The sequence below is a fragment of the Oncorhynchus clarkii genome, chromosome 5 (genome assembly GCF_045791955.1).
Source record: "Oncorhynchus clarkii lewisi isolate Uvic-CL-2024 chromosome 5, UVic_Ocla_1.0, whole genome shotgun sequence".
Taxonomy (NCBI): Eukaryota; Metazoa; Chordata; class Actinopteri; order Salmoniformes; family Salmonidae; genus Oncorhynchus; species Oncorhynchus clarkii.
This window is the reverse complement of record NC_092151.1, coordinates 97,438,028-97,463,517: the sequence shown is the minus strand read 5'-3', so window position 1 is coordinate 97,463,517 and position 25,490 is coordinate 97,438,028. Positions and strand designations below refer to the sequence as shown.

The window sequence follows — 25,490 nt, the reverse complement described above, 5'->3', positions numbered from 1 at the left end:
TATTGTTACTGTCCCCACTACAGCAACAATAAATACTTGTATAATGGCTATGGTGTCTCAAAATGGACAAACGGTACTACCAGTATAGACAATTTTTTTTCTTGTTTTTCAAGCAAGGGTCTTTTAAGGGAGTATGGAGCACACTTGTTTGGTTCAGTTAGGCGAGTTTGGCCGAACTGAAGCATGCTGAAGCCTATACCAATAATCACTGTTACCGAGAGTTCCTGTTATAACATCCTTTTATTAGGGAACACACAAAAAGCTGTTTCACCAGAAAACCAAACTACTCTTGTTGTATGAATGATAAAATGTATTTAAATGTAAATATGTTAACAGGAAAGTGACATGGTATGACAGTATATTGATTCATTATTAACTGTCTATCATGTTTCACATCTCACCTGGGCTGGATCTGCTTGTTTCAGTGGAGAAACAATGCATGTGATCTCTTAAATTGAATATATCGTCACTGTAAAAAAAGTAGAATATTCCTGTACATATTTGAAAATCCATTGCATAGAAAAGGGAAAAACGGATGTCTGAATAAGAGGTAGCCTATTTAGTGGTTCTATTGGAATGACTTTTTGTGGGCTTTAATGACCCTCTAAAACAAAATATTGACCTGTACTGTAAGATTCATGTAACAGTTTTTCTGTTGAAAAACCCGTAGCATTGAAAGGGGAAAGGGCTTCAGGGAGAATTCATACCCCTCGCCTTACTCCACATGTTGTTGCAGCCTGAATAAAACAGTTATTAATTGTTTTTACCCATCTACACACAATACCCCAGAATGACAAACTGAAAACATGTTGGTTTTACCCATCTACACACAATACCCCAGAATGACAAACTGAAAACATGTTGTTTTTACCCATCTACACACAATACCCCAGAATGACAATCTGAAAACATGTTGTTTTTACTCATCTACACACAATAACCCAGAATGACAAACTGAAAACATGTTGTTTTTACCCATCTACACACAATACCCCAGAATGACAAACTGAAAACATGTTGGTTTTACCCATCTACACACAATACCCCAGAATGACAAACTGAAAACATGTTGTTTTTACCCATCTACACACAATACCCCAGAATGACAAACTGAAAACATGTTTTTTTGCAAATGTATTGAAAATGAAATACAGAAATATCTAATTTACATATGTTTTCACACCCCTGAATACATGTTAGAATCACCTTTGGCGGCGATTACAGCTGTGAGTCTTTCTGGGTTAGTCTCTAAGAGCTTTGCATACCTGGGTTGTACAATATTTGCACATTATTATTATTTTAAATTCTTCAAGCTCTGTCAAGTTGGTTGTTGATCATTGCTAGACAGCCATTTCAGTCTTGCCGTAGATTTTCCAGCTGATTTAAGTCCAAACTGTAACTGGGCCACTCAGGAACATGCAATGTTGTCTTGGTAATCAACTCCAGTCTATATTTGGCCTTGTGTTTTAGGTTATTCTGATGAAATGTGAATTAAATCTCCCAGTGTCTGTTGGAAAGCAGACTGAACCAGGTTTTCCTCTAGGATTTTGCCTGTGCTTAGCTCTATTCCCGTTTCTTTTCATCATAAAAAACTCCCTAGTCCTTGCCGATGGTAAGCACACCAATAACATGATGCAGCCACCACCATGCTTGACAATATGAAGAGTCGTACTCAGTGATGTGTTGGATTGGCCCAAAATATAACACCTTGTAGTCAGGACATAAAGATAATTTCTTTGCCAATTTTTTTTGCAGTTTTACTTTAGTGCCTTCTTTCAAACTGGATGCATGTTTTGGAATATAGTTTATTCTGTAAAGGTTTCCTTCTTTTCACTCTGTCATTTAGGTTAGTATTGTGGAGTAACTACGATGCTGTTGATCCATCCTCAGTTTTCTCCTATCACAGCCATTAAACTCTGTAACTGTTTTAAAGTTACCATTGGCCTCATGGTGAAATCCTTGAGCGGTTTCCTTTCTCTCCGGCAACTGAGTTAGGAAGGACGCCTGTATCTTTGTAGTGACTGGGCTTATTGATACACCATCCAAAGTGTAACTAATAACTTCACCATGATCAAAGGGATATTCAATGTCTGCTTTTTTTTTAACCATCTACCAATAGGTGCTTTTCTTTGCAAGGCATTGTAAAACCGCCCTGGTCTTTGTGGTTGAATCTGTGTGAAATTCACTGCTCGACTGAGGGACCTTACAGATAATTGTATCTGTGGGGTACAGAGATGAGGTAGTCATTCAGAAATCATGTTAAACTATTATTGCACACAGAGTGAGTCCATGACACTAATTGTGTGACTTGTTAAGCACATTTTACTCCTGACATAACAAAAGGGTTGAATACTTATAGACTTAAGACATTTCAGCTTTTCATTTTTAATTAATTTCTAAAAACATAATACCACATCATGTCAAAGTGGAATTATGTGTAGGCCAGTGACACAAAATCTCAATGTAATCCATTTTAAATTCAGGCTGCAACAAAATGTGTAAAAAGTCAAGGGGTGTGAACCATTTCTGAAGTATCTAAGGCTTCTATTGGAATGACTTTCTGTGGTCTGTATGATTCCCAGTGAAACTAAATAATGGCTGGTTGTCCTCGGTCATAACTTTGCTGATGTAGCAGTTTTCTGTTCTCTTTGAATTACTTACTTTTGATGGAATTACTCCCTAAACCAGGTATTTTATTTCTCATCTGTAGGTCGGTCAGTCCTCCTCTCCTCTAAGACTCCTCTCATCTATCCTCTCCTTTAAGATTCCTCTCATCTATCCTCTCCTCTAAGACTCCTCTCATCTATCCTCTCCTCTAAGACTCCTCTCCTCTATCCTCTCCTCTAAGAGTCCTCTCATCCATCCTCTCCTCTAAGATTCCTCTCATCCATCCTCTCCTCTAAGATTCCTCTCATCCATCCTCTCCTCTAAGAGTCCTCTGATCCATCCTCTCCTCTAAGATTCCTCTCATCTATCATCTCCTCTAAGATTCCTCTCATCTATCCTCTCCTCTAAGAGTCCTCTGATCCATCCTCTCCTCTAAGATTCCTCTCATCTATCCTCTCCTCTAAGATTCCTCTCATCTATCCTCTCCTCTAAGAGTCCTCTCATCCATCCTCTCCTCTAAGATTCCTCTCATCCATCCTCTCCTCTAAGAGTCCTCTGATCCATCCTCTCCTCTAAGATTCCTCTCATCTATCCTCTCCTCTAAGATTCCTCTCATCTATCCTCTCCTCTAAGAGTCCTCTCATCTATCCTCTCCTCTAAGATTCCTCTCATCTATCCTCTCCTCTAAGAGTCCTCTCATCCATCCTCTGCTGCCGTAACAGTTTTCTATTGAGGTTGATGACCAGAGGACAGAAGGGGACAGGTCCTATAAAGTCTCCTGCTATGATGTTGAGGTTGTTAGGGTGTGGTCCAGGGACCTGTTCCTCCAGCCACGGCCTCAGCTCCTTCCAGTTAGCCAGAGTTAGGGTCTGCAGGGACTGACGGGGGTGCAGCGCGATGTAGGAGCGGTCAGCCGTCAGGTTCAGACCAGACACAAAGAAACCATCTGAACAAAACAAAACGTGGATTAAAGTTTAAGGGCTCTATTCAATCCGTATCGCGGAAGTTCAGCATTACAGCGTGATTGAAATGTAAAGATTAATGTTGTGTTAGTGGAGAACACACCAGCGACACAGATTGAGCCATACAGGACATCTCTGAACACACTGCCTTCACATCAAATGGATTTTATAAAGCCCTTTTTACAGAGGCAGTTCACAACAGTATCACTAGACATTGTCATGGTCCTCTTGATATGTTGCTATCTGAAGAGTAATAACATACAGTGTCATGTGAAAGTCTACACACCCCTTGCACAGTCGTAAGGCCTAGATTGAATCAGATCAAGCATTAACCGACGGTAGCAGACACACCTTGATCACGAAGCCACACCGTCCTACTCTCCTTAGAAGTTCAAAAGGAGGAAGTGTACGCTATATACAAATAATTAGGCTCATATGTAAAAAATTATTTAAATACGGATTTCTAGAATCCTAATCGAGGTGTAGATTACATCTCCCATTCCAGTGTTCTAACTTGTCAACAAGGCTACATGGAATTTCTCTCCACGAAACTCTGTGCAGCCAATGGCAATGTCCGCTTTAGGTATAATCAAATCGTATTTGTCACACACGCCTTACAACAATGCAGTTTTAAGAAAAAAGAAAAAAAAAGGAATTGGCTTTTGGGGTGACCAGTGAGATATACCTGCTGGAGCGCGTGCTACGAGTGGGTGCTGCTATGGTGACCAGTGAGCTGAGATAAGGGGGGACTTTACCTAGCAGAGACTTGTAGATAACCCGTAGCCAGTGGGTTTGGCGACGAGTATGAAGCGAGGGCCAACCAACGAGAGCGTACAGGTCGCAGTATAGACTGGGTGTTACGGTACAGAGTCAATGTGGAGGCTCTATACAGGGGGTACTGGTACAGCTTGCCGTGCGGTAGCAGAGAGAACAGTCTTTGACTAGGGTGGCTGGAGTCTGACCATTTCTAGGGCCTTCCTCTGACACCGCCTGGAATAGAGGTCCTGGATGGCAGTAATCTTAGCCCCAGTAATGTACTGGGCCGTACGCACTACCCTCTGTAGTGCCTTGCGGTCGGAGGCTGAGCAGTTGCCATACCAGGCAGTGATGCAACCGGTCAGGATTCTCTCGATGGTGCAGCTGTAGAACTTTTTGTGGATCTGAGGACCCAGTACTCTGGCTCCTGAGGGGGGACAGGTGTTGTCGTGCCCGCTTCACGACTGTCATGGTGTGCTTGGACCATGTTAGTTTGTTGGTGATGTGGACACCAAGGAACATGAAACTCTCAACCTGCTCCACTAGAAGAGAAGACTAATTGATCAGATATTAAAATATCTGAAAGTTATATTAGGAAAATTATAACTTTGATCTGAATATTTTCCTTGGTGCCCCGACTTCCTAGTTAATTACATTTACATGATTAAGTTAGTTTAATCACGTAATAATAATTACAGAGAATTTATTTGATAAAAATAAGTCTTCAGTTGAATGATGCCAAAGACACGACATACAGATGCTCCAGTCATATATTGTGCTCCTTCTCTGGTTCAGGCTGTTGAAGAGCTCCAGACTGCTTTTCAGTCACTGCAGGCCTCCCTTTATGGTCTCAAACCAGTCTTGAATGTAGAAAAAATAAATATGACCTTTACCAGAGCTAGAACTCTGCCAGAGAAGGTTTGCATTGTCACATCTGGTGGCTTATCCATTGAAAACGTGTCATCCTACAAATATCGAGGTATATGGTTGGATGCGAAGTTGTCCTTTAAAAGTTTACATGGATAATCTTATGAAGTTTGAATTGAACTCTGTTTATCATCAGCCTCCTCTGTCTTACAGAGACTGGAATCTGTTTACCATGCAGCCTCCTCTGTTTATCATCAGCCTCCTCTGTCTTACAGAGACTGGACACTGTTTATCATGTAGCCTCCTCTGTCTTACATAGACTGGACTCTGTTTATGATGCAGCCTCCTCTGTCTGACAGAGACTGGACTCTGTTTATCATCAGCCTCCTCTGTCTTACAGAGACTGGACTCTGTTTATCATGTAGCCTCCTCTGTCTGACAGAGACTGGACTCTGTTTATCATCAGCCTCCTCTGTCTTACAGAGACTGGACTCTGTTGATCATGCAGCCTCCTCTGTCTAACAGAGACTGGACTCTGTTTATCATCAGCCTCCTCTGTCTTACAGAGTCTGGACTCTGTTTATCATGCAGACTCCTCTGTCTGACAGAGACTGGACTCTGTTTATCATGCAGCCTCCTCTGTCTAACAGAGACTGGACTCTGTTTATCATCAGCCTCCTCTGTCTGACAGATGCTGGACTCTGTTCATCATGCATCCTTGCACTTTATTACAAATGCCAAGTCACTCACCCACCATTGCACATTGTACCAAATGGTAGATTGGACCTCACTTGATATGCGCAGAAAGCTACATGTGTCTACAAAGCCCTTTTGGGTAAACTCCCTCTGTAGTCTGGTCTCCTTCACCACCAGCAGTTACCCCGTCCCCAGGACATTCACAGTATTAGGCAAGACTGCCTTCTTGTCTTGTGCACCAGAGGCATGGAATAGTCTACAATCCATGTTTCATCTGGATGTGTTAGTGCCACTGAATTAATGTAAAATAGAGACTCTGTTACAGAGGAGTGTAAAATGCTTTTTTTTTGGGCCGTATGATGTATGTTTTAATTCTGTAATGTATTGATTGTTGCTGCCTTCTTGGCCAGGTCTCCCTTGAAAAAGAGACTCTGGGTTTCAATGGGCTTTTCTTGGTTAAAAAAAAGGTTAAATAAAATTCAAAAAAACTGGTTACACCTCAACTGTTTTTACCACTACATCATTGGTTACACCTCAACTGTTTTTACCACTACATCACTGGTTACACCTCAACTGCAGAACAATCAGAGGTCAAATCAAATGTTATTGGTCACATACACATGGCTAGCCGATGTTATTGGTCACAATCTCATGGCTAGCCGATGTTATTGGTCACAATCTCATGGCTAGCCGATGTTATTGGTCACATACACATGGCTAGCCGATGTTATTGGTCACATACACATGGCTAGCCGATGTTATTGGTCACATACACATGGCTAGCCGATGTTATTGGTCACATACACATGGCTAGCCGATGTTATTGGTCACATACACATGGCTAGCCGATGTTATTGGTCACATACACATGGCTAGCAGATGTTATTGGTCACATACACATGGCTAGCAGATGTTATTGGTCACATACACATAGCAAGCAGATGTTATTGGTCACATACACATAGCAAGCAGATGTTATTGGTCACATACACATGGCAAGCCGATGTTATTGGTCACATACACATGGCAAGCAGATGTTACTGGTCACATACACATGGCAAGCAGATGTGAGTGTAGTGAAATACTTCTAGATCTTACAGTGCAGCAGTATCTAACAGGTAATATCTAACAAATTCACAACAAAACCTAATATCTAAAAAATTCACAACAAAACCTAATATCTTCCAAATTCCACCATAAACCCTAATACACACAATCTAGTAAAGGAATGGGATGAGAAGTATAAAATATATGGACGAGCAGTGACAGAGCAGCTAAGATGCAATAGATAGTGAAGGATACAGTATATACATATGACATGAGTAATGTGAGCTATGTAAACATTCTTAATGTGGCATTATTACAGTGCCTAGTGTTCCATTTATTAAAGTGGCCAATTATTTCAAGTCTGTAGGTAGGCAGCCGCCTCTCTGTGCTAGTGTTGGCTGTTTAACAATCTGATGGCCTTGAGATAGAAGCTGTTTTTCAATCTCTCTGTCCCAGCTGTGATGCACCTGTACTGACCTCACCTTCTGGATGGAAGCGGGGTGAACAGGCAGTGGCTCAGGTGATTATTGTCCTTGATGATCTTTATGGCCTTCCTGTGACATTGGGTGCTGTAGGTGTCCTGGAGGGCATGTAGTTTGCCCCGGTGATGCGTTGTGCAGACCGCACCAGTGGCAGTGATACAGCCCGACAGGATGCTCTCAATTGTACACTTGTAAAAGTTACTGAAGGTTTTCGGTGACAAGCCAAATTTTTTCAGCCTCCTGAGGTTGAAGAGGCACTGTTGCGCCTTCTTCACCACACTGTGTGCGTGGACCATTTCAGTTTGTCAGTGATGTGTACACCGAGGAACTTAAAACTTTCCACCTTCTCCACTGCTGTCCCGTCGATGTGGATGGGGGAGGGGGGGGGAGAGTCCACAATCATCTCTTTTGTTTCGCTGACTTTGAATGAGAGGTTATTTTCCTGGCACCATACTCGGAGGGCCCTCACCTCCTCCCTGTAGGCTGTCTCGTCATTGTTGGTAATCAAGCCTACCACTGTAGTGTCGTCTGCAAACTTGAATTGAGTTGGAGGCGTGCATGGCCACGCAGTCATGAGTGAACAGGGAGTACAGGAGAGGTCTGAGAACACACCCTTGTGGGGCCCCAGTGTTGAGGATCAGAGGAGTGGAGATGTTGTTTCCTACCTTCACCACCTGGGGGGCGGCCCATCAGGAAGTCCAGGACCCAGTTGCACAGGGCGGGGTCGAGACACAGGGTCTGAAGCTTAATGATGAGTTTGAAGGGTACGATGGTGTTGAATGCTAAGCTGTAGTCAATGAACAGCATTATCACATAGGTATTTCTCTTGTCCAGATGGGATTGTGCAGTGTGATGGCGATTGGGGCCACCAGCAAATGGAATTGGGTCTAGGATATCTGGTAGGGTGGAGATGATATGATCCTTAACATCTCTCTCAAAGCACTTCATGATGTCAGAAGTGAGTGCTACGGGGCAATAGTCATTTCGTTCAGTTACCTTTGCTTTCTTGGGTAGAGGAACAATGGTGGCCATCTTGAAGCATGTGGGGACAGCAGACTGGGATAGGGATTGATTGAATATGTCCGTAAACACACCAGCCATCTGGTCTGCGCATGCTCTGAGGACGCGGCTAGGGATGTCGTCTGGGCCATCAGTCTTGCGAAGGTTAACACGCTTAAATGTCTTACTCACGTCGCCCACGGAGAAGGAGAGCCCACAGTCTTTGGTAGCGGGCCGTGTTGGTGGCACTGTTTTGTCCTTAAGCGCGCAAAGAAGTTTAATTTGTCTGGGAGCAAGACTTCAATGTCCGCGATGGAGCTGGTTTTCTTTTTGTAATCCGTGATTGTCTGTAGACCCTGCCACATACATCTTGTTTCTGAGACGTTGTATTGCGACTCCACTTTGTGTCTATAATGACACTTTGCTTGTTTGATTGCCTTGAGGAGGGAATAACTACACTGTTTGTATTCGGTCATGTTTCCAGTTGCCTTGCCATGATTAAATGCGGTGGTACGTGCTTTCGGTTTTGCGTGAATGCTGCCATCAATCCACGGTTTCTGGTTCGGGAAGGTTTTAATAGTCACAGTGGGTACAACATCTCCTATACACTTCCTTATAAACTCGCTCACGAGTTAGTGTATACGTCAATGTTATTGCCTGAGGCTACCCGGAACATATCCCAGTCCACGTGATCGAAAGCAACCTTGAAGCGTGGAATCTGATTGGTCACACCAGCTTTGGATAGACCTAAGCATGGGCGCTTCCTGTTTTAGTTTATGCAACAGGAGGGGAGCAACAAGATGGAGTCATGGTCAGATTTGCCAAAAGGAGGGCCTTATATGCAGCACGGAAGTTAGAGTAGCAGTGGTCAAGTGCGTTTCTCGCTCGTGTACTGCAAATCCTGCACAGTTTCCTAAGGACTTGAAGCGAAGCTGGCACCTCTATTGGCGCCATCTTGATCTGCTCATAGGTCATGCTGAGAGTTGTGCCTCTGAAATCAAGCAATAGTTAATGTACGTTTCATCTGGTTACTTGACTTTAACATTAATCTGAGGACTGATATTTATCTAATTAACTAAAATATGTTTAATTGTTAAATTCATCATGTAACAATGAACTCATTAGGATCTGGGGCACCACGAGAGCGGTTCTTTAAAGAGTTACCATCTCCCGAATTTACCTATCACATCTATAAACAGTCAATTTAATCATAACCTCGTATCATATTACCATTCTGAACAGTCGTAACATTGCATCTGCAAAAACCCGAGCCTTACTTTATTCAGTACTACAGAAATTGGTTGAATTATTATTTACTAGCTAATTAAATGGGAACACAGGATAAACACACATACTACACCGATATTGACTGGAGACATAATACGCTGAAAAAGGGTCCCTAGCGGAATGACAACATGGATGCTTGTTAAAGAAGAGATGGAGAGAGGGGGACAGAGACACTTAACATTGCCACATTCAGAAACTACTCTACCCTACATTAACCATATACTTTGCACATGAACCACCGCCCGCTTTGAGCAAGAAATCATGTATGTATTTACGTGAAATGCCTGGTTTCGCCGGAGATCTCACGGTGAACGGGGCAGCCTTAGAAAGGGATTTGGGCCTTTTCGCGGCACGCTTGTAAGGTTCCGATTATCCAAAATAGTTCCAACAACTGTTGTCCTTCTTTGTTGTTGTCCGGTATCTGGTGACTTGTCGTGTAGTACTGAACAGAACTACAGAGTCGATTTTCCATTTTCTGGTCCAATGTGTTTTTTTCTAAACCCATCATTTATACCTTTTGCTCGAAAGGGGCGGTTCCGGCAGGCCGACACGCTCCCTGACCTCACTCAGGGCGGTGATTAGTCATTGTGCAAAGTTCTGGAAAACAATTCTCTTAAAACTTCTCAAATCACATCCCTCTCTTAACAAAAACAAAAAATTACAAACAAAAAGGACATTAGTGTTCTATAGATTGCCTCTGACCATTCCCCCCCGTTCTACGTTACAGATGTTCCACTATTTGCTTTTGAGCGTGTTAAGAGTTTCAGCAGGAAAAAGGTCTGTTGAGACAAAGCACATTCCTTTGGTGAATTTGGATAGTACAGGCCTGGATCTTCTCCCCTGATTTACAACAGTATGTGGTTGTTAATCCCAACTAGTTCTTTCCTTCCCCCTCTACGGGTGAGAGGGGGTCTGATTGAAGTTATTCATTGCAAACCTGATCTGACCTATTTGGATTCTCGTGGACAGTCATGACACATGGTAGGTGTTTTTCTAACCTCAAAGTGTGATAACCAGTTCTAACATATGGGTTTGTGCTCTATGGAAGTGCCCGTACTCTATTTGCTATGCAAATGTCAGCTAAAGCATATCTGATTGAATACAGCCCTAAATGTAAAATAAAATCATACTGATCTACACAACCTAAAAAAATGAATGAAGATATGTTGTTTGCGTATGTCTTCCCACCCCAGAGCGAAGATTGATGGAAGCGTCTTTGTCAACCATTACAGATGTTAATCATTTTAAATAAGATTCTACCAATAACTCTTAGGGCAACATATTGTACATCCATTGTTTTTTTTCTCAGTAAATTTGGTCAGGAGTTATTGGTGGACAGCAATATTCAAATCATTCAGAAACACATCTTGAAAATCCATTCTGGTGTCTGTCATACATTTTTTTGTAATTGTCCCACTGAAAAATACAACACTATTGGAGGGTTAGGTTTACAGAAGACTACGGTGGGTTTTCATTTAGGTTTTTACCTGGGCTTTGCTCCTTCTATATTTATTCTAATCGTGACAAACTCCCCAGTCCCCGTCAGTGAAAAGCATACCCATAACATGATGCTGCCACCACAATAAATACCCATAGCATGAAGCTGAAACAACAATAAATACCCATAACATGATGCTGCCAACGCAATAAATACCCATAACATGATGCTGCCACCACAGTAAATACCCATAACATGATGCTGCCACCACAATAAATACCCATAACATGAAGCTGACACCACAATAAATACCCATAACGTGATGCTGCCACCACAATAAATACCCATAACGTGATGCTGCCACCACAATAAATACCCATAACGTGAAGCTGACACCACAATAAATACCCATAACGTGATGCTGACGCCACAATAAATACCCATAACATGAAGCTGACACCACAATAAATACCCATAACATGAAGCTGACACCACAATAAATACCCATAACATGAAGCTGCCACCACAATAAATACCCACAACATGATGCTGCCCCCACAATAAATACCCATAACATGAAGCGGACACCACAATAAATACCCATAACATGAAGCTGACACCACAATAAATACCCATAACACGATGCTGACACCACAATAAATACCCATAACGTGATGCTGACACCACAATAAATACCCATAACATGAAGCTGAAACCACAATAAATACCCATAACATGAAGCTGACACCACAATAAATACCCATAACATGAAGCTGACACCACAATAAATACCCATAACATGAAGCTGACACCACAATAAATACCCATAACATGAAGCGGACACCACAATAAATACCCATAACATGAAGCGGACACCACAATAAATACCCATAACATGAAGCTGACACCACAAATACCCATAACATGAAGCTGACACCACAATAAATACCCATAACATGAAGCGGACACCACAATAAATACCCATAACATGAAGCTGACACCACAAATACCCATAACATGAAGCTGACACCACAATAAATACCCATAACACGATGCTGAAACCACAATAAATACCCATAACATGATGCTGACACCACAATAAATACCCATAACATGAAGCTGACACCACAATAAATACCCATAACATGAAGCTGACACCACAATAAATACCCATAACATGAAGCTGAAACCACAATAAATACCCATAACATGAAGCTGACACCACAAAACTTGAGTTGTGCGAAGTTGGTTGAAGCTTATTCAAACCAGGTTCACAGCTGTAATGGCTGCTAAAGGCTCTTCCACCAAGTATTATCACTTGGGGTGTGAAGACATACCCTAACCCTACACAATTAAGACATCTTCATTTTTGATTAATTTGAAAAATGTTCAAATCAGAAATGTGGAGTAGGTTGTGTAGATCTGTAGGAAAAATATATAATTTAATCCCAAAAAATTATTAAATTAGAAGACGGCAAAATGTGAAGACTGTGCAAGGGGTGTTTAGACTAGGCACTGTAACATGTCTGAACCTCAAAGTCCTTTATTACTTTTAGTCTAGGGCTTTTCACATACCTGGGCGTCCCATGTCTTTCTGCCAGTCCAGATAGCTGACCACCCCGCTGGCCGTGTATTGGTTGGCCCACCAGTACGGTATACCTGGCCACAGAGCCTGGTGTCGTGCTGCTGACTGGTCATCATACGACAGCAGTACCTGGTAACCCAATGCCCACAGACCACGCAGGGTCACCACTGTCTCCTGGAGGGAAAGACAGAAGAACAAGTAGCCTCTGTTATCGGCTGTCCATATGGCACCCAATTCCCTGTATAGTGCACTACTTCAGCCCTGGGCAGAGAAAGGAAAGCATCCTAGTGATTTGTGTAGGTAGCATTGGGCAGCTAGTGATTTGTGTAGGTAGCATTGGGCAGCTAGTGATTTGTGTAGGTAGCATTGGGCAGCTGGTGATTTGTGTAGGTAGCATTGGGCAGCTAGTGATTTGTGTAGGTAGCATTGAGCAGCTAGTGATTTGTGTAGGTAGTATTGGGCAGCTAGTGAAGCCTTCTCTCATGCTGAACATTAAATAAACATCTCATTTCATTTACTGAAGAAATACAGTATTTTCAGTAAAGCAATCCAATTCGATAGAGACCTACTGGTAATGCTTAGAATTTTTTTTGTATATGTATCAATCTTTTCAGCTATTGACATTGACTACAGTTATAGAAATAACAAAGCTTACCTTGCGAGGACAGAGTTTAGACCCAAAGATTTTCTTCAGTGAGAAAATTAAATGTTCATGTAGTTTGTCGTTGAGTCCTTCAAAGTGACTGCATGCTAGGATAACAACCTCCCTGGAGTGAGACTCCAACCACGAGGCTACGGCCCTCAGAGTTTCCTGTACAGCCACCAGTCAGGAAATATTAAATATATGAGAAATGATCCTCCCAATATTGCGTATTCTTTTTAGAGAGCTCTTCTTGGCCATTGTGCTCTCTCTCTCTCTCTCCTGTTTCTACTTGGTCTTTGGGGCTTAGGCTGGGTAACTATAAAGCTCTTTGTAACAACTGACGATGTAGTAAAAAAAATAATTAATAGTTAGGCATAGTATTCCTTCTACTCACCACCACTGTCAGATGAGTGTAAATGACGTGTGTAAAATACAGTTCGTTGGACGGGTCGTACGGTTTGTGGGCGATTCGGAGGTCGAAGTATCGAATCCCCTCTGATAGCTGCTCCACAATACCTTTTTCCTGTTTGAAGGGCAAAAACAAACAAAACATTATTTAAATAAATAACTTTCCTGAATTCAGTTCTCGGTTTTATTTTTATTTGTTTATGATTTGTTTCTGTTTTTTACTCTCAATATTACAATTATTGATATAGAAACACTGAAAATTGGTTTTCAGGGTCCACGTCAATGCTTTCAGGAAAGTTTTCAGACCCCTCGACTTTTTCCACATTTTGTTACATTACAGCCTTATTCTAAAATAGATTACATTTTTTCTTCTTCAGCAATCTACACACAATACCCCATAATGACAAAGTGAAAAAGGTTAAGAAATTGAAGTAAATGTGTATTAAAAAAACAAAATTTACATAAGTATTCAGACTCTTTTCTATGAGACTCAATATTGAGCTCAGGTGCATCCTGTTTCCATTGATCATCCTTGAGATGTTTCTACAACTTGATTGGAGTCCATCTGTGGTAAATTCAACAGATTGGACATGATTTGGGAAGGCACACACCTGAATAAAAGGTCCCACAGTTGACAGTGCATGTCAGAGCAAAAACAAAGCCATGAGGTCGAAGGAATTGTCTGTAGAGCTCCGAGACAGGATGTGTAGAGGCACAGATCTGGGGAAGGGTACCAAAATATTCTGCAGCATTGAAGGTCCCCAAGAACACAGTGGGCTCCATCATTCTTAACTGGAAGTTTGGAACCACCAAGATTCTTCCTAGAGCTGGCTGCCTGGCCAAATTGAGCAATCGGGGGAGAAGGGCCTTGGTCAGGGAAGTGAAGTGACCAAGAACCCGATGGTCACGCTGACAGAACTCTAGAGTTTCTCTGTGGAGATGGGAGAACCTTCCAGAAGGACAACCATCTCTGCAGCACTCCACCAATCAGGCCTTAATGGTAGAGTGGCCAGACAGAAGCCGCCACTCAGTAAAAAGGCACATGACAGCCCGCTTGGAGTTTACCAAAAGGCACCTAAAGACTCTGACCATGAGAAACAAGATTCTCTGATCTAATAAAAACTTGTTGGCCTGAATGCCAAGTGTTACGTACGGAGGAAACCTGGCAACATCCCTACGGTGAAGCATAGTGGTGTCAGCATCATGATGTGGGGATGTTTTTCAGCTGCAGGACTGGGAGATGCGTTAGCCCCCGCAGGGCTGCCGGCCCAGCATCCCTAGCCACAGAGCTGGCTGCAGTGTTTACGGACATATTTAATATTCCGTGTTTACGGACATATACTTATGTAAATGTGATATTTCAGTTTATTTTTAATACATTTGCTACAATTTCTAAAAACAGTTTTTGCTTTATCATTATGAAGTACTGTGTGAAGATTGATGAGGGAAAAAAACAATTGAATCAATTTCAGAATAAGGCTGTAACATAACAAAATGTGGAAGAAGTCAAGGGGTCTTAATACTTTCCAAATGCACTGAACATCACACCAGAAGACAATTATTTAGGTCTGGGGGAAAAATATTTAGATGTTTTTGTGTAATTCCCCTTTAATTGTGCATTTAGCAAGAGAGGAGACTATGTCGGTCTAGCAATGTTTCTGCCGTTAAAGGTCAGACTGTCAAACGTTCGCCAGACTACAGTACTTAGCACCTGTGGGCAGTCAATCTCTTTTGTGTTCACACAGCAAAGACCTCATCAGCCACACAGCCTTGTTAAAATACTCCAAACCAGAAGGTGGCAGTAACGTTGTTTGACAATATCTGTGTCTTTTACTTATGGTCTAGATTCCCAGCTATCTGCACCAATGTTGTTATTTTGTTGATGCAAGCCTAGGGCTGTTGCATGACCGTATTACCGCCAGTCATGACCGTTTAGTCACTGTAATTAGGCTTTTCCAAGCTCTGATGCTACTGATGGTCATTAGTAACCACCAAACTTGCTTACTGCATGGTACTCAGCACTTTATTGTCCCTCTAATCACTCTGACATCAATGCAAATGTTATGGAAAATCTAATCAAACACTTCATGAGAGCCCATGAGCTCATGTTGCTCAACATTTCTATAGGCTATGCATAAGAAAACAGAGTGATGGCCTCTATTAAAAAGAGGAGGATCCTACCAGCTTTCTATAGGCTAGGCCTACTATATTTATTTCTCAACTTTCCTAATATTAAGCACATTGCTTATATTTACAACAAGAGTATAGCCTACTTGGCTGGCATGTAAATAAACCACGGGGAAAAGCATCTTCTCTTCGCTATTTAAGTGCATAGATTATATTTTTTCCGCTACCCGTTTCAATACAGGTGCATGATAATGGTCCATTCTAAATCAAAACAAATTTCACACATATAATATTTAGTGTATGTAAAGACAAGATTAAATCAAGAATAGTCTGATGAGTGACAACATAAGCCTATAACTTGTAGCCTAGCCCGTAGGCCTATATGTTTTAATAAGGTTAGTATCACACCCCATGTAGTCTAGCCCATAGGCCTATATGTTTTAATAAGGTTAGTATCACACCTCATGTAGCCTAGCCCGTAGGCCTATATGTTTTAATAAGGTTAGTATCACACCTCATGTAGCCTAGCCAGTAGGCCTATATGTTTTAATAAGGTTAGTATCACACCTCATGTAGCCAAGCCAGTAGGCCTATATGTTTTAATTAGGGTTGTATCACACCTCATGTAGCCTAGCCAGTAGGCCTATATGTTTTAATAAGGTTTGTATCACACCTCATGTAGTCTAGCCCATAGGCCTTATGTTTTAATAAGGTTAGTATCACACCTCATGTAGACTAGCCCATAAGCCTATATGTTTTAATAAGGTTAGTATCACACCTCATGTAGACTAGCCCATAGGCCTATATGTTTTAATAAGGTTTGTATTACAACTAAAGGCCAAATAACTTTTTTAAATGAAGCACATTAATCCGCTTTACAAGGGGTGTAGAGCCTAACTGGCATACATACGCAGAGCGTGAGGTTCCAGTTTGGGGAAGATCATTGTCACCATAAAAATCCACCTTTATAATAAAAGCATTACATGCATAATTGCATTCGTGGTCATTTTTGATAATGGTGTTTTCCGCTAATTGGTGCTAATAGCCTACTACCATGGGCGCATTATTGCGCTTATAATGTGAAGAAGTAGCATAACAGTTCAACATTTTAAGCTAAATCTTCTGATCTGTTGCGTCAGCCACATTGCATAAAACATGTTTTTTGATGGTAGTGGTTGTATTAATTTGGGATCTATCCCTCAACTGTCCTAGACTATGTTTATTTGATTATGATTTGATTATTTATTTCTCGCACAGAATGTCGACTTTTATACTATGGGGTATAGTAGATTGACATAGGCTAGTGCTTTTGCTGTACGTTAGGCCTACTCATCTTGTTGGCTGACGAAAAGTAATCTATGTGGACAGTTCTTCCAATATCTTCAATATGCACCTCGGAATTGGATAAAGACACGTGCAGTTGCATCCCCGATGTGTCTGTCTTCACTTGTAGCCTGTGAGAAAGACCCGATCACATGATGGAGCGCGCAGCACTCAGGGAGAAGGGCACAACGGCCACTGGCCGACAAACGGCATGGATTTTTTTTAGGGCACATTACGACCACACAAAGGGGATGCTGCAGTGAAATTCTAGGCATTATCAAGTGCTTGTCTCATTGTGAATGAGAGACTGATGAAGTGTGTACAGCCTGCGCAGAAAACAAAGCAGAGCTCATGCCTTTCAAGTGACTTTTTTCAAATCATCATTAGTCTCATCATGCAGCCTTAGAATGTATTAAACATCAAAACGTTTATAGGCCAACATGTGTAGAACAACTAAAGTTACATTAATAACTCTACATGAAGCTTATAGGAGGACCTGTTCCTTTGTTAACCACTCAACACAGAGTGGCTACAGCTGCACACTCCCTCAAATCTTTTGGAGAAAATATCCTTTCTATTTTATTCAGCTTTGTTCAATTGTGTTCTTCATACTATAAAATAATATCAAATAATTCCAAGGAATTCTAAGCAAATCATGTCTGCTAAATGAACAAGTGTAGCCCACAGCCATATGGCATAACCAGATCAGGGCCTAACATGAGGACAACTCAGAGTATGCTATTCTGTTCTTCTGAAATAAACTACATTTTCTTCATATCATGTTTCTTTAGACCTGTCTAAAATAAATAATGGATTTATTGTGATGGTGTAGGTAGACTATATTACATGGATTTATTGTGACGGTGTAGGTAGACCACATTACATGGATTTATTGTGACGGTGTAGGTAGACCACATTACATGGATTTATTGTGACGGTGTAGGTAGACCACATTACATGGATTTATTGTGACGGTGTAGGTAGACCACATTACATGGATTTATTGTGACGGTGTAGGTAGACCACATTACATGGATTTATTGTGACAGTGTAGGTAGACCACATTACATGGATTTATTGTGACGGTGTAGGTAGACCACATTACATGGATTTATTGTGACGGTGTAGGTAGACCACATTACATGGATTTATTGTGACGGTGTAGGTAGACCACATTACATGGATTTATTGTGACGGTGTAGGTAGACCACATTACATGGATTTATTGTGACGGTGTAGGTAGACCACATTACATGGATTTATTGTGACGGTGTAGGTAGACCACATTACATGGATTTATTGTGACGGTGTAGGTAGACCACATTACATGGATTTATTGTGACGGTGTAGGTAGACTACATTACATGGATTTATTGTGACGGTGTAGGTAGACCACATTACATGGATTTATTGTGATGGTGTAGACTATATTACATGGATTTATTGTGATGGTGTAGACTATATTACATGGATTTATTGTGATGGTGTAGACTATATTACATGGATTTATTGTGATGGTGTAGGTAGACTATATTACATGGATTTATTGTGACGGTGTAGGTAGACTATATTACATGGATTTATTGTGATGGTGTAGACTATATTACATGGATTTATTAGACTTTTTAAAATGTGGATGTTCCAAAGGACTGCATCAGTGGCTTGTAGGCCACAGCCCTATACATGTCAGATGGCCACAGCTAGGTAACTACCAAGCAAGATGACGAAGAAACAATTTAATTCACTTATTGCCAATGCCAAATGTTTAAACTAGCTAGCATAACATATCTAACTAGCTAAGTACACTGCACTAACTTGGCAGCTAACACTAGCTAACGTTGTCTGACGGAGATGTGGACAATTTTTTATAGAAAGTTAGCAAAAATAGATAAGATCTTGCTACCACGGAAAGGAAAATACCTGTCTATTGGTGGAAAAATCACCCTGATGAACTCTTTCGTCATATCATAGTTTACCTATTTGCTTATGGTTTTGCCTACACCTTTTGATCTGCTTTTTAAATGATATGAACTAAAAATATTGAAGTTAATTTGGAATGGCAAACCAGACTAAATTAAACGGGCCTATTTATATAATGAATATGAATTCGGAGGGCAGAAATGGTTAAATATTAAAGCATTAGACCTCTCACTAAAGGCATCAGTCATTCAAAAGTTATACATAACTCCAAACTGGTTCTCTAGTAAATTGGTAGCAATGTCTCATCCTATGTTCAAGTATAGCCTTTTTCCCTTTATTCAGATTACAACCTCTCCCTTTACTCAGATTACAAACTCTCCCTTTACTCAGATTACAACCTCTCCCTTTACTCAGATTACAACCTCTCCCTTTACTCAGATTACAACCTCTCCCTTTATTCAGATTACAACCTCTCCCTTTACTCAGATTACAACCTCTCCCTTTACTCAGATTACAACCTCTCCCTTTACTCAGATTACAACCTCTCCCTTTAGTCAGATTACAACCTCTCCCTTTACTCAGATTACAACCTCTCCCTTTACTCAGATTACAACCTCTCCCTTTACTCAGATTACAACCTCTCCCTTTACTCAGATTACAACCTCTCCCTTTACTCAGATTACAACCTCTCCCTTTACTCAGATTACAACCTCTCCCTTTACTCAGATTACAACCTCTCCCTTTACTCAGGTTACAACCTCTCCCTTTATTCAGATTACAACCTCTCCCTTTATTCAGATTACAACCTCTCCCTTTATTCAGATTACAACCTCTCCCTTTATTCAGATTACACGTGCTCACTTTCGGTTGTTTGAAAAGGAAATAATCTCCAAAATATCGTTATTTTTTAAACTAGCCTTAGAAAGCTGGTTGCAATTTCAGTTTAATCCACCTGAAAAGACAGAACAAATAATACAACAAATATTGTGGTTAAACTCAAATATACTAATTGATTTAAAAAAATGAATTTTCTGAAGAAATGTTTAAGAAAGGTATAATTTTTGTGAATGATACAAATAGGACTGGTGGAGTTGTCACACATGCAGCTAACACCGACATGGAAATGTCTGCTCTACCCAAAATTACAACCAACTAATTGCAGCATTACCACAAAAATGGAAGAGGCAAGTAGAAGGGGAAAAAAGTAAGGAACTTGCATGTCGGCCCTGCACTAAATGGTTAAAGAAGGGTGTGAAAAATAAAAACATATACCAATTTCATTTAAGGACAAAAAAAAAACTGACAGCTGTACCATATAAATTGCAAAATAGTTGGGATGAGATTTTCGATGTACCCATTCCATGGCACATGGTTTATGAATTGATACACAAAACACCTGAATCAAAACTTCTAATTTTTAAATTTAAATTACTATACAAAATTCTTGCAACCAATAGAATGTTATATAGCATTTCGCTACACTCGCATTAACATCTGCTAACCATGTGTATGTGACAAATAAAATTTGATTTGATATATATGGGAGATACAATCTTCCCAGCTCTGCAGATTTTGCTGTGAGGAGCCAGAGTCATTTATTTTGGTATTGTCCGTATGTAGCTCGTTTTTGGTCACAGGTCCAGGAATGGCTGAAGAATTGCAACATTTGCCTAGAAATAACACTGCAGACAGCAATACTGGGTGATTTGAAAAGCCATAGTCAATCAATCAATAATATAATTATTTTAGCAAAAAATATATATTTTTAATGTACAATCTGTAGAAGCTATGAGAATAGAAAGGTTCAGTACTTTTGTGAAGCATCACAGCACAGTTGAAAAATGTATGGCAAATAGAAATCCAAAATGGATGGTGTTGAGAGATAGATGGGAGGGGTTGAATGGAGCTGAAGGGTGGGACTGGATGGTGTTGAGAGAGAGATGGGAGGGGTTGGATGGAGCTGAAGGGTGGGACTAGATGGTGTTGAGAGAGAGATGGGAGGGGTTGGATGGAGCTGAAGGGTGGGACTAATAACAAGATAACCAATGTAAAACATATGGGGTCTGTCAAATGTATATAGGTTCAGAACTTTTGTGAAATAGCACAGTTACAAATAGAAATTTAACTGGAGGGACATCAGAAATAGAGGAAGAACTAAAAACAAACAAAATATAACTATTGTAAAATAGATTGTGTCTGTAAAACGTGTATAGTATGTATAAACTGAAGGTAGAAGCCTAAGTGTCATTGTTAATTAGTTTACTCCAATTGGGGGAGGGGTGGTAGGGTTTGGGGAATAATAAAGGTATATTCTAAAAAAATATATGTATATAATGATGTATGCATGGTTTACTGGAATCCTAGTCTTCATAATGATATATGCAGGATTTACTGGAATCCTAGTCTTCATAATGATGTATGTATGGTTTACTGGAATCCTAGTCTTCATAATGATGTATGCATGGTTTACTGGGATCCTAGTCTTCATAATGATGTATGCATGGTTTACTGGGATCCTAGTCTTCATAATGATGTATGCATGGTTTACTGGAATCCTAGTCTTCATAATGATGTATGTATGGTTTACTGGAATCCTAGTCTTCATAATGATGTATGCATGGTTTACTGGAATCCTAGTCTTCATAATGATGTATGCATGGTTTACTGGAATCCTAGTCTTCATAATGATGTATGCATGGTTTACTGGAATCCTAGTCTTCATAATGATGTATGCATGGTTTACTGGAATCCTAGTCTTCATAATGATATATGCAGGATTTACTGGAATCCTAGTCTTCATAATGATATATGCAGGATTTACTGGAATCCTAGTCTTCATAATGATGTATGCATGGTTTACTGGAATCCTAGTCTTCATAATGATGTATGTATGGTTTACTGGAATCCTAGTCTTCATAATGATGTATGCATGGTTTACTGGAATCCTAGTCTTCATAATGATGTATGCATGGTTTACTGGAATCCTAGTCTTCATAATGATGTATGCATGGTTTACTGGAATCCTAGTCTTCATAATGATGTATGCATGGTTTACTGGAATCCTAGTCTTCATAATGATGTATGCATGGTTTACTGGAATCCTAGTCTTCATAATGATGTATGCATGGTTTACTGGAATCCTAGTCTTCATAATGATATATGCATGGTTTACTGGAATCCTAGTCTTCATAATGATGTATGCATGGTTTACTGGAATCCTATGCTTGAGAAGACAGACAGGCAGGCTGTGTCATAGATACTTTAAGTGATGAACCACCATCGCGTGAGAAGTTTGGCTGAGAGAGGAAGTGAGAACACTGCCACCACAACTCTGTGGCAACCTACTGCCTAACAACCTGTCTGTCTCAACCAACCCCATATCTCACACTTGACCTGACCCGCTTATCCTGTGGCACACGGTTCAACTTCCTGTGACTCCAACTCAACCTGTTATTCTAATCTGTACCTAAATTCTATTAGGACCAGAGTCCAGTTGTTGCATGATTCCAAAATTGTTATCCATTTGCATCAGTTTTAATGTAGGCCTTTTATTTTGAAGGCAAACCACCGATTCCACTATTGTTGCTCAAGCTAACGCTATTCACAACACAACCGTCCATTTTGGTCTCCGACAAGAAGAGGCTATAGCGTTCATACTATGCTCACCCTACCTAGCCATTAGTCGTCTATTCAAAGCCTCCGGGCAAACCAGTTTTTTTTACAACAGGTATTAGCAGGCCCTGTACCTGCGTGGTAGACCACCTGTAGATAGCAGGTCTGGTGAGGCAGTAGAAGAGACCATCCAGGAGTCTAAAGGTGTCAGACTCAGAGCGGATCAGAGGAGAGTTGATGTCCAGGGAGTAGCTCATAGCATCATGACTTCCTAAATAGGGATGAATGAAAGATTGTAATTTGTTTACAGAGGTAAAGACAGTTTCAGGTTGGATATTCGATCGATATTCGCGCTTTCAAACCTCAATAGCTTTCAAACCACTTGAGCCAGACTCCAAATAAGTGTCATGATGTTGGGGAAACTGTGCACAACATTGCACAGGTCTTATTTTCACAATTTGGACATTCATTCGCTTTGAAAAAGCTGATAAACATGGAAATGTGAGCAGCCTTTTGTATTCCTAGTTGAATTAGTTAGGGAGTGTAAACAAAGAACAAACTTTTTTTATATTTGAATTTAATTTAGCTCCTTGGTCATGTGACCTATTGATCTCACACAAGGTTCAGAATGTCCAATCACTGGGCCGACACATTGCACACCCTTTAGTTAGTCCATTTTCATCTCATTAGCTCCTTGGTCATGTGACCTACTGACCTCAAACTACTTTCAGAATGTCCGGAGACGGGCGCCGCAAAAGCTTCTAGTGTGGTAACGCGACCGATCTCAGAGAAGCTGGCAGGAGCCCCGGGGAGAGTTCTCTTTTCTTTGTGAAGGGCGCCCTGGAATGGGTTCGCCCCGAGGGACCCAAGCCCTGGAAAGCTTTGCGGTTTCGGCGGTGTCTGGTGAGCTCTCGCTGGCCCTTGAAAATCCTGGGGAGAGGGTGTAAATCTTGTGCCGGGCCGTACCCATATCCGCAGCAGGTCTCCAAGGTGAACAGCCTCTGGCAGGTGGGGAGTTTGACTGGGGTCTTACCTGTCAAACGGTAACGCAGGTGTCCTAAGGCGAGCTCAGGGAGGACAGAAACTTTTCGTGGAGCAGAAGGGCAAAAGCTTGCTTGATCTTGATTTTCAGTATGAATACAGACCGTGAAAGCGGAGCCTCATTATGAACCTTGTTTAAGTCCAGTAGGTCACATGACCAACTAGCTATTGAAATTAGAATGTTTACAAAATTAATGTAAAATTGTGTGAGTTTAATGGGCAAACTAAAGGGTGTGCAATGTAGAATGGTAGTCAGTGGGCATTCTGAACCTTGTTTGACGTCAGTAGGTCACATGACCAAGGAGCTATTGAAATTATAAACATTGAAAAACAGAAAATGAATGTAAAATTGTGAGATGAAAATGGACAAACTAAAGGCTGTGCAATGTAGAAGGGTAGTCAGTGGACATTCTGAACCTTGTTTGAAGTCAGTAGGTCACATGACCAAGGTGCTATTGAAATTAAAAAATTTAAATAAATAATTTAAAATAGTGCGAGATGTGAATCGACAAAAAAAGTGCGTGCAATGTGTGTCTATCCCATCGGGTTAGCTAGAACCCGTTTTGAACGTTTTAGGAGTAATGGTTAAAGAGCTATTGAAATTGGAAGAATTTGACTTGTCACTATGTTGATGGTCCCTAACTGCTGTTGGTGGATTTAAGGAAAATTACAGGCAATATCCAACCTGAATCTGTCTTTACCTCGGTAATTTGTTTTGTAAAGAAATTGTAATTGTAATGATGGTTATATACTTGTAAGAATGGTTATATAATTGTAAATTGTAGGGATGGTTATATAATCATGATTAGGCTACAGAATGAAAATAATGTCTCTTTAGGCAAATTAGTTTGGCTACTGAAGATTAGAGAGCCTATCGCAATTGGCCACCTGTCAACGTGAAGAAGAGAGGATTGTGGACGTTTAATGAATTAATTTAAACATGTACAGTCTGCATGCAGTTGAATAAAGTTACCTGGTATGGCGAGACTTGAAAGAGGCACATCCCACAGCTCCTCTGGCAAACTTGTCATCCAGTCCTCATAATTCTGGTTATCCTCATCAGAATACATTGCAACTTCCGTGGACATTCATTCGTGTCAGTGCTCTGTCTCCCGAAGTTCCCACTGACATGCACAAGTCGAAACCCAGTGGTTTCTACTCATGACACCACTTCATTGCAAATAATTCCCATCGGTTCCTCTATCAGTTCCAGACAGAAACTCTCAAACCGAAATAGTGACACCTCTATAAAAGCGAACAACAATGTGGGAATATCACCCAAGTTTGCATTTCCTGGTTTCGCTATTGTGTTTACGCTCGACCGTTTAAAAAAATGCCTTTACTTATTATGACTGACTCTGGATCAACTGTCGCTAGCATTGCTTTAAAAATGAGCGTTGATCCAAACAACAACTGGCTCTAGATCAGTTACTAAGAGGTCGTCGGTACTCATGTCGCTCCGCCTCTGTCACCCCAGAGAATGTCTAAAAAGTTATTTCCCACAAAATTGCGAAAAAATTGTCATTTCAAATCATCAACACACATAGGGATTGATTTATGCGAGTATTGATAATTTCACTTTTTCATTCAACAGTATTGTGGGTACAAATATTCCTGTAGTAGCTTCCTTTTTATCACACATAATACATTTAGGTCTATAAAATGTGGGATCCATAAATTGGTCTGATAC

The 25,490-nt window shown here is 40.7% G+C and overlaps 1 protein-coding gene across 2 annotated transcripts; it reads right to left on the bottom strand.

Moving 5' to 3' along the window:
* Positions 1-227: 227 nt before the first annotated feature.
* LOC139409598 (phosphatidylinositol specific phospholipase C X domain containing 1) lies at positions 228-25,119 on the bottom strand. 2 transcript variants are annotated; one of them, XM_071155003.1, is made up of 6 exons: positions 24,774-25,119; positions 22,894-23,030; positions 13,764-13,892; positions 13,382-13,537; positions 12,717-12,900; positions 228-3,553 (listed from the first exon to the last, which is right to left on the bottom strand). In XM_071155003.1, exons 1-6 carry the CDS (start codon positions 24,886-24,888, stop codon positions 3,276-3,278), a joined length of 999 nt encoding a protein of 332 aa, XP_071011104.1. In that variant the 5' UTR covers positions 24,889-25,119; the 3' UTR covers positions 228-3,275. The 2 variants fall into 2 exon arrangements, with proteins under 2 accessions (XP_071011104.1, XP_071011105.1); XM_071155004.1 differs by lacking the exon at positions 13,382-13,537 and having other exon boundaries at positions 3,135-3,553; positions 24,774-25,101.
* Between the last annotated feature and the right edge of the window lie 371 nt (positions 25,120-25,490).